At 46.1% G+C, this 9,789-nt stretch overlaps 1 protein-coding gene across 2 annotated transcripts; it reads right to left on the reverse strand.

Annotated features, from left to right (window-relative positions):
- Positions 1 to 29: 29 nt before the first annotated feature.
- LOC311504749 (myosin light chain kinase, smooth muscle-like) lies at positions 30 to 9,559 on the reverse strand. 2 transcript variants are annotated; one of them, XM_084568012.1, is made up of 16 exons: positions 9,431 to 9,559; positions 8,816 to 8,982; positions 7,310 to 7,456; positions 6,972 to 7,103; positions 5,985 to 6,115; positions 5,737 to 5,893; positions 5,341 to 5,652; positions 5,151 to 5,247; positions 4,848 to 5,051; positions 3,994 to 4,211; positions 3,254 to 3,377; positions 2,117 to 2,269; positions 1,856 to 1,985; positions 1,659 to 1,740; positions 1,342 to 1,482; positions 30 to 527 (listed from the first exon to the last, which is right to left on the reverse strand). In XM_084568012.1, exons 1-16 carry the CDS (start codon positions 9,442 to 9,444, stop codon positions 322 to 324), a joined length of 2,415 nt encoding a protein of 804 aa, XP_084424138.1. In that variant the 5' UTR covers positions 9,445 to 9,559; the 3' UTR covers positions 30 to 321. The 2 variants fall into 2 exon arrangements, with proteins under 2 accessions (XP_084424138.1, XP_084424137.1); XM_084568011.1 differs by having other exon boundaries at positions 6,972 to 7,106.
- Between the last annotated feature and the right edge of the window lie 230 nt (positions 9,560 to 9,789).

Raw genomic sequence — 9,789 nt, forward strand, 5'->3', positions numbered from 1 at the left:
ACACATATTTTCACATTCATTTTGAAACGTTCCTTAAAATTCATCCTTTATTTTTGCATTGAAACAATATTTAAAATGTGCAAAACATCACCTCGTGCACGAACATGCTAAACACCATACATATTTATGAAGTGCACTCCAAACTGGCGGCAACCTGCTGTGTTTTGTGTAGTCCAAGCTTTATGGGTTGCCCTTATAAAAACACACCTGTGTTGCCTTGAAATCGTGTGAATAACTGTCCATGCGTGCGCCGACGTGAAGAACTCAAACTGGTCCCTTTTCAAATGAAGAAAAGTTCTTAAGGTGAGTCCATTTCTTCCCTCACGGCTTCACTGTGAGTTTGGCAGAGCACCTCGCCTCCCCCAGCTTGTTTCTGGCTCTGCACACATAAACCCCGGAGTCCGAAGGCTGCAAATCAGCCACAAGCAGAGAGCAGAGGCCGTCTTCATGCTGCTCCACGGTCGCTCGACTCGACTTGGACATCGGCTCCTCGTTCTGAAGCCACTTCACCTCTGGCTGTGGGTAACCTGGGATTGAGACAATAAAACATAAGACTGGACATGAACCCAACCGTATGAAGAATAAATATCTTGCTTGTTTGTGTTAAAGAGTTTGGATAAAACAAATGAAGTGTCCATAACCCATGCAGCATCTAAAATAAAGGGAATTGGATGTGCTTGAGGTTTCCGGGTGGCCTGAAACTCACCTGAATTTAAAGGCTCTCCCAATTAATGAACATAATCACTATTGGTGCTTTTGCCTTTTAAGGCGATCGATTAAGGTGAATTTTAAGGCGAATGAATGAGGCAAAATAAGAGGACGTAGGTCAAAATGTGGTCACAAGTGGGCCAGACAACCTCCAACCTCCTTAAAGCTAGCTACCTGTGATCAGATCACTCAGGATGCACGTTAAAACCGGGTCTGAACATGAGCCGATATTATTCTCAGAAACTCGGGACAGATTGGACCATCTAGGGGGCCAGTTCTGGGCCACTGGCCACATGTTTGACACTCCTGCTTTGGACAGGGACAGCCTCGATGTCAAAACGCCCAGCCGAAAAGATGCTAAAACACTTCTTGGACCTGATAGGAGATGTAACGTTGGTAAAACACCTTTTAAATGCATATTATATTTAGCAATAAATAAGTTTACTGTCAGTATGGGCATAATAATAATAATAACTTTAATGTTCCAAATATTTAAGGTCTTAAATTTCCCCCCGGGGACAAATAAAGTTTTCTGAATCCGAATTTAAGTTTCAAGTCCACTGCAAAACAAAGCAACTTGTAAAAAACTGTGGTTTGGCTTCAACAACAATGCATCAGTGTCTTGTCACTTACCACTGACGAGGCATGTCAGCTGAGCAGTGGCTCCTTTGGGAAGAGCGACGTCCTTCAGGGCCCGCCGGAAGCAAGGCTCCGTCTGGAGCTGCTTGTCCAGCGACTGGATGGCCGCCTCTGCCTCCTGGCTCCAGCCTGGCTCTGGATGAGAGAGGGGTGGAAGGTGATGATGATGATGAATGAAAACAGAAACGAGGCTTTTCTGATCACAAACGGGCAAACTTGAAGTGACAATCTGAAACTGTGAGTCATCCGTGCCGTATGCATTCATATCCAGGACGTAGGGGGGCGGCGCGGATGTGTGTTGGTCTCCTTACCCTCTGAGGAGATGCCAGGAGAGTCTGGCCTGCTGGTGAGGTTAGCCATCCGCTGCAGGGCCAGAACAGCCTTGCCAGTTTTCTGAAAGTGGATGACAAACCACAGTCATAACCGAGCTCCGGGTCTATAAGCGACCGTGGAATTAAAAGGGGGGGCCCTCATGAGAAAATTATTCATCAGCCTAATGATGTGTTACCTTCCACTTGCGCTTGGCCAGAAAGCGTTTCATCTTCTCCTTCTTGAGGGACTTGGTGGGTCTGCGGTTTAGAGGGGTAAAGGAGGCCATCCAGGGGTGGGCAAGGGCCGCGGTACACGACAACCTCCCTCTAGAGTCAAAGTGGAAGAGATGAGGAAGCAGAGGTGTCTGTTGTGACTCTTATTCACGTTCAAACGGAGGAAATGTTGCTCTGAATTGGACTTTTTCTGGAAGCTAGGAACTCTCAACAACCAAACCTACCGCCGGTCTTTCTTCAGCAGGGAGCTGATGAAGTCTTTAGCTTCATCCGAGATGTCCTCGAAGCTCTCTTCGTCAAACTCGTAGCAGGCCGCGGTCACAAGACTGAGAGTCTCTGCATCGCTGTTTCCCTGGAAGGGGGACTCTCCGCTGAGCCTGGATCACAAAACACAGGGAACACAGGCTCAAACAAGCTTCCCTCCAAGTGTTATTATGTCCTCATACATCAATCAGCCACAACATTAAAACCACTGACAGGTGAAGTAAATAACATTGAAAATCTTGAGACAATTCAGTGTTCTGCTGGGAAACTTTTGGACCTGGCATTCATTGGTGTGGATGTTACTTAGACATGTAGCACCCACCTAGACCAGACCAGACACCCCCACCCCATAGCAATGACACTCCTTGCACAAAAACACTTTAGGAACAACTAAAAAAAAAAACATGAAGAACAGCACAAGGTGTTGACCTGGCCTCCAAATTCACTAGATCCCAAACTGATCAAGTATCTGTGGGATGATCCACAGAGGCCCCTCCCCTCAAATTGCCCCCCACTAACAACATTCTGTTGCCAGACACCACAGGACACCCTGAGAAGGCCCATGTCCATTCTCTGATGAGTCACAACTGTTTTGGAGACACAAAGGAGACCTACCCAATAAGAGATATATGATCTAGAAGATAAGAAAGATAAGATAGTTGATATGAAGTGATTGTTCCTAAGCAAAGGATGATGTTCATACCAATACTTCACCAGCAGATGGCGCCAAATCTGTATTTGTTGACCTGCTCAGGAATGTTTGGAAAGATTTTTAATATTCAGCTCCCTACATTTGAATCACTGAATAATCCAAGTAGAATATACTTTAAGTTTTAACTACTTAAGTTATTATAATAAGTTTGGGATCAAGACCACGTCCCAATATCATTCCATTTAGTGGTAGTCGAAGCTTCCCAAGATGCCCCACCGACCCCGAGTCTAAATCCCTGGGTTCCTCTGCCATCATCCATCCATCCATTTCCCTCACGTCCCTTCAACCAATAAACTTCTTTGCATGAGTTAAGGCGTACTCTTTGTTCTGTGTTCTTCAGGAATATCATTCTCCGGCTTTAGCTTCAGCCCGTGGTTCAACTCACAGAATAAAGCAGATAACTCCAATGCTCCACATGTCAGTCTCCAGACCCACAGGCTCATAGTTGATCACCTCGGGGGCCACGAACTCCGGCGTCCCGTGCATCACCATCAGAGGTTTACCCTCCTCTGAAAAAAAACGCCACAAGAGAAAGACACAAACCAACAAGTCACCTTGAATGTTTGGTATTTGTTTGTTTGTTTGCATTAACCTGTTTACAGGCGTCTGGTGTCTAAATATGTAGACTGTCCAGTCTGAGGATGCTGCGTCTGGACTGGAGCGTCACATGTTCGGCTTGAGCTGCTTTCACATCTTTTAATGCCTTTGTTGATGTGAGATGGCAGCGAGATAGTTTTCTATTCAGAGATGTTTTTTTTTACATAATGAGCATAGTAGACCTCTAGGAATTTCAGCACTCCCTGATGTTATCTTTGGCACGAATGAGGGGGAGGTTTCCTGTGTTGAAATATCCGTGTCCTCAGGATGGCATATGGTAAACCCACTCCAAGAAATATTTACATCAGATTAAAACTAACAGAGCCAACACCGTGAGAGGTCATGCAAAGCTGATAGCAGCAGATTTGGATGTACATGGCACATTAAACACTGAAATTTCCTACATTAGTATGCATAAAGGCAGATTTATTTATTAAAATAAATAAAAAGAACATCTGCATCATGTTAAAGCTGATTAGCCTTTTAAAATGTTCTTTATTCTTTAGGCCACAGGTCCTGCAGACTCACCCAGCTCACTGGCCAAGCCAAAGTCGATGATCTTGATCCGCGTGCCGGTCGTATCCACACACACGATGTTCTCCGGTTTGAGGTCCAGGTGGACGATGTTCTGCTTGTGAACGTACTGCATGCCCTCCAGGATCTGCTGCATGTAGCGGGCGCTGGTGGGCTCCGTGTGCTCGAAGCTCTCGTCCACGATGCGTTCGAAGAGCTCCCCGCCTGCGATGCTAAGACGAGCGACCGGTTAGGTCCAGGTTTGACCACACGAGTGGTACATGTCCATCAAGTGATACTTTATTTTATTATTTGAATGGTTTTCAGTTGGCTTCACTCCTTAGCAACCACCAGTGTCACTTGGTGACATACACTGACCAGGCATAACATTATGACCACCTTCCTAATATCGCGTAGATCTCCCCTTGTGCCTCCAAAACAGTTGTGACTCATCAAAGAATGGCCATGGGCCTTCTGAGGGTGTCCGGAGGTGTCTGTCAACAGGATGTTGTTAGTGGGGGGGCCTTTGAGGGGAGGGGCCTCTGTGGATCATCCCACAGATACTTGATTGGTTTGGGATCTAGTGAATTTGGAGGCCAGGTCAACACCTTGTGCTGTTCTTCATGTTTTTTTGAATTGTTCCTAAACTGTTTTTGTGCAAGGAGTGTCATTGCTATGGGGTGGGGGTGCCTGGTCTGGTCTAGGTGGGTGCTACATGTCTAAGTAACATCCAGGTCCAAAAGTTTCCCAGCAGAACACTGAATTATCACAAGATGATCAATGTTATTCACTTCTCCTCTCAGCGGTCATAATGTTGTGGCTGATTGGTGTCATTGTGATGGCAAGTACATTGCAAAATGTACACTTACTACTCCATGACCATGACCATCTCTGACCGGGTGTCATAGGCAGCCAGACTCTGGACCAGTTTCGGGTGGTGAATCTTGTTCATTATTTCGATCTCCTTGCGAGCTGCCGACTTCTCCTTGGACGTCCGGGCTCGGTAGAACTTCCCTGCGCACACCTGGCCCGTCTCTTTGTGGGTCAGCCGGAACACCTGGCCGAACTTTCCTCTGGAAATTTGAAAAACAAGTAAGGGGCATTAAAATTTCTCAGGATTTACGTTTCTTGTATGATTTGAGTCGATCCTGATTAAGGTCTGAAATGCTTACACTCCCAGCTTCTCGTGCACGGTGTAGTGCTCCTTGATTTTATGTGTGGTGTCAACGGTCACCGTGACGTACGACTCCGGCTCTTCTTTCTTTTCCTCTTAAACACACAAACACACAGAGTTGACACATTCTCTCACAGGAGACGCAACAAAAAAGAAAACTTCACAAACTCCACAAACATGTCACCTACTTGCAGTCGCCATCTTGACACAGTCTGACTCCTTGCTTGGCTCGCTGATACCTGCCGAGTTGTAAGCCCGGACGCGGAAGCGGTACTGACCCTGAGGCTCCAGGCCCGAGCGGACGTGGTAGGACGTGTTCTTGCAGCGGGTTATTAATTCAGTCCAGCCAGCAGACGAGCCCGGGCCTTCTTGACGGACCTCCACGATGTAACCCAACACGGCCGTGCCGCCGTCGTAGCTGGGACCCATCCAGGAGAGGACCAGGGACTGAGTGGACAGCTTGGAAACGACGGGCTGGGACGCTGGAGGCTCGGGACGGTCTGAGGAGAAGTCAAAGAAGTCATATTTTCTGCCAATCTGCAACAAGAAGTATTGCAGCACAAGGTGTTGACCTGGAATCTCACCTGTAACACTGAGGCAGACCGTGTGCTGAGCAGATCCAGCTCTGTTTCGTACAACAAGGGTGTACGAGCCCGCATCCTCTGGGGCGGCCTGAGAAATCTCCATGAGGCTCTGCGTCTCCGAGCTCCTGACCGAGATCCGTGGCCCTGCTGCAACCACCTGGAGAGGAAGACGGGCAGAGGTGTGCACCAAGACCTTCAACTGAACACACAGAAGTGGATCTAAACGTAAAAAGATTTATCTGTCTTACCTTGTCTTTGTTGTAAATCCAGCAGGAGGCCACGGGGACAGAGCGGCTCTTGAACTCACAAATCAGCCGGGCCTTCTGACCCACTCGAACCTCCACCTGCTCCGCTGGGTCTAGGAACTCCACAGGAGGTCCTGAGGAGAAGCAAAGTCAGTCAGAGAATAAAACCTGAACCAAATGTGGTTTAAATTGACTTGTTTCTGTCGATTTGCACCTTTGCTAGTGGCTAGTTTGAAGGTGAATGCCTCCGATATCTGTGGAGACTGAAGAAGGAGGTGGACTTGCAGGTGTGTGCTACGATAGGAGAACTTAAAAGGTATCTAGCCAATCACACGGGGGCAGTCAAGTTTGGTTGCAGTGGCACAAACTGCAGTCAAGAAAGACGGACCAGCCGCAACATTATGGCCACTGACAGGAGAAGTGAATAACATTTAAACCATCTTGTGACAGTTCAATGTTCTGCTGGGAAACTTTTGGACCTGGCATTCATTGGTGTGGATGTTGCTTAGACATGTAGCACCCACCTAGACCAGACCAGACACCCCCCCCCCCCCCCCCCCCAACCCTATAACAATGATACACCTCCACTGAGGCCCCTCCCCTCAAAAGCCCCCCCACTAACAACATTCTGTTGCCAAACACCACAGGACACCCTCAGAAGGCCCATGTCCATTCTCTGATGAGTCACCCCAAGAGAGACCTACACAATATTAGGAAGGTGGTCATAATGTTATGCCTGATTGGTTCATGTTGGCAGGTATTTGCTTGACATGCCAGAGCTGCATGTGTTGATAAATTGGCATTTGAAAGCCACATTAACACACTTTTCATTTCTAATGATGTTTGTAATTGTGCATGTCGAGTCTTGCCACCCCGCCCTCTGTTATGATGATCCCTATCACCATTAATTATATTATGTAGTAGTGCTTACTCAGAAGGAAGAAGGAAGAGGATTTCATGAGTGCGCAACGCTAAAAGTTAACCCTCTACCTCTGTCCTTGTCTTCTCTGCGTCGGGTTTCCCCTCCAGATGCCGAGGACAAGTCAGTGTTTTCCCGTGACACAGCTCTGACCGCGACCTCGCCATGAGGCGCGAGGTTGCTCCTTCTGGGAATTTCCTTTGCTGCTGCAGTTCGACGGTAAACAGAACAAATCAAGTTTACCGTCAACAATTCAATTCTGCTTAATGTTTGCATTGTTCTCAAAGCCCCGGACACGCAACACCCCTTTCCTTAAGTAAGTAAACTCACGTACACTAACGGTAATATTAACAAAAGTTGAACATTCTGCAGACAAATTCCATCCTCCGTCTTTTATGCTTACACTCACCATTGTGTTTGCAGGAAACACTCGGGGGTTGAGCTGCTCTGATAGCACCTCGACGAGAAGCATCAATTCCGGCTACAGCTCCACGGTACCTGAGAGGTTCTTTGATGAGAGGCGCCGCCGGGATCCGAACTTGTGTCTGTTTGGCACCTTAACAGAGAGGACAGTGGGTTGAGAGGACGTGTCCAAACCTAAAATCATCACATGAGGTTTCATCTGTGTTTAAAGGTCGTCTGTTTTTATTTTATTCTACAGGGCCACAGCTCCATTAGTGATCCGTGCTTCTAGAGTGGAAGTGGACATGGTGTTTAGAAGTTTTCCCACTTCATGTGTGTTTGTTTGCACATGAGTGTTTTAGAGTTGGAATGTGCAGCCGGGTGGGCAGCGGGTGGTCACCAGTGGACGGTGGAATGCAGTGAAGCTGCCTGAGAGTAACACAGACTGTTACATAATCAACATTATCTATCTATCTATCTATCTATCTATCTTTCTTTATTTCTTTCTTTCTTTCTAGACGCCTTTGAATCTTTACTTTCTGTTTTAGAAACTGTTTTCTGTCATTCTTTCAAACTTCTTTCTTTCTTTCTTTCTTTCTTAGAGACTCCTCTGAATCTTTCTTTCCGTATTTTTCTGTAATTTTTCCAGTCCTTTCTTTTTTACTTGCTGTTTTAAAAAGCAACGTTTCAATCTTTCTCTCATGCTTTCTGTATCTCTAAATGTATTTAATTATTTATCTCATAGATACCCTTTCAATCTTTATTTCTTTCTGTATAATTGTTCTCTTTCTTCTTTCTTGCTTTCTTTCTTTGTAAGTTTCTTTTTAATATTTAATATTTAATATTTGTTTCTCTTTACTTTCCATTTCAAAAACCTTTTGTTCATTCCTTCTGTATTTGTAACTTCTTTTATTCTCCCTTTCTTTCTAGAGACCCATTGAACCTTTCTTTCTTTTTTACTTTCAGTTTTAGATATAGTTTTGGTCTTTCTGTCGTTCATTTCTAACTTCTTTCTTTCTTTCTTTGGACCCACTGAATCTTTCTTTCTGTATTAGTAACATTTTGAATATTCTTTCTTTCTAATCTTCTTTCTCAAGTCAGCGTTTGAGCCCTTCTTTCAGTATTTATAACTTCTTTCTTTCTTTCTTTCTTTCTTTCTGGTTCAGTCTGATCTGAGCCTGCTATGTTTATTATCACTGCGGCTGTAAAATCAACACATTTCATAATACTCCTATTTGCTCCTGAACTTTTACTTTTTGCCTGGAAGCAAAGAAGCTGCAGGGGTGACCTCGCTATACAAACTTAAACTCATTCCTGTTTTCCAGGTTTCCCCCTTCTCAGTCCTCTAAGGCTGGAAGCTCCTATCAGAGCTGCAACAGACTCTGGTGCAGCTTCTGGTGGTAGATGTGACGGATGCTTTCCTGCTCTTTATCTTCTAAACAGTGACCGTTTATTAAGATAGAAGAAGAAGAATAAAAATAAAAGTGTGCATGTTAACGTTTCGGGCCTTTACCTGCTGAAGGTGAGACTCCCAGTTTGTTGTTCCCCGTCAACGTCCTGTTAGTTTCACCCAGTCCGTTCTGTTTCTGCTTCTCCACGCAGCAGGGCTTAGCCTGGGGCTTGAGGGCCAGCCGGAAGGTGGAGACATAGGTCTGTGGCTTCCTTCCATCTTTGTCCATCCTTGAGACCAAACGACAACCAGTCAGGAGCTCAGTCAGTCATGTAGCAGGCCTCCTCGTCTATTCCTCTCTCGGCTGTGGTTTCTTTTACTCAGCGTTCACACTTCCACTGAGATGCTAACAGGAGGAGCCTCTGCTTTTTCAGGCAGCCTCTGAAATCACTACCCCGCTCTCTGCCCCGTACAGTACACAGGAAACACAGCTTTATCGGCAGGCCAATTAAAAACACACATGTCCAGCCCCCCCCCCTCCACCCCCCCATCCTGCGCCCCTCTGCACAGAGAACAGAAGGAGCCACAGAAAAACACATGTGGTAGAAAACAAAAGAGACAGTAAGGGGAAATGTGTGGGAGAGAGGGAAAACATTCAGGGAAACTGTAATCAGGTGGGGACGAGGAAAAGAAACACACACACACACACCTAAGGGGAATAATATAAAGCATATTTACCTGTCTCCTCTCATTGCTGTCAGCTCCTTTTCGACATTTTACTCACTGCAAACGTCTATTACTGGAAAACACGAAGCTGGGTGAGTCACCACCACAGGAATCAAGACGAGCCAGTAGGACAGCTTTCCCCGGTGCATTCGCTCTGTGGAGGTGACAAACAACATGTAGAAAAAGTTGATGCTACCTGTAAAAGCTGCGGGTTTCCGGGGGTTGAGTTTCTTTGAATAAACGAGTGGAGACCATGTGATCGCAGAGCTCCACTGGTAAACGAGGCCCATTTAAATCTTTAGATATGGAGAATGGCTGGGTGTGTCTCCAAGGCGTGCTCTGGGTTACCTTTTGTTGAGCCATTGTTGTCC

The sequence above is a fragment of the Chelon labrosus genome (genome assembly GCF_963514085.1).
Source record: "Chelon labrosus genome assembly, chromosome: 19".
Taxonomy (NCBI): domain Eukaryota; kingdom Metazoa; phylum Chordata; class Actinopteri; order Mugiliformes; family Mugilidae; genus Chelon; species Chelon labrosus.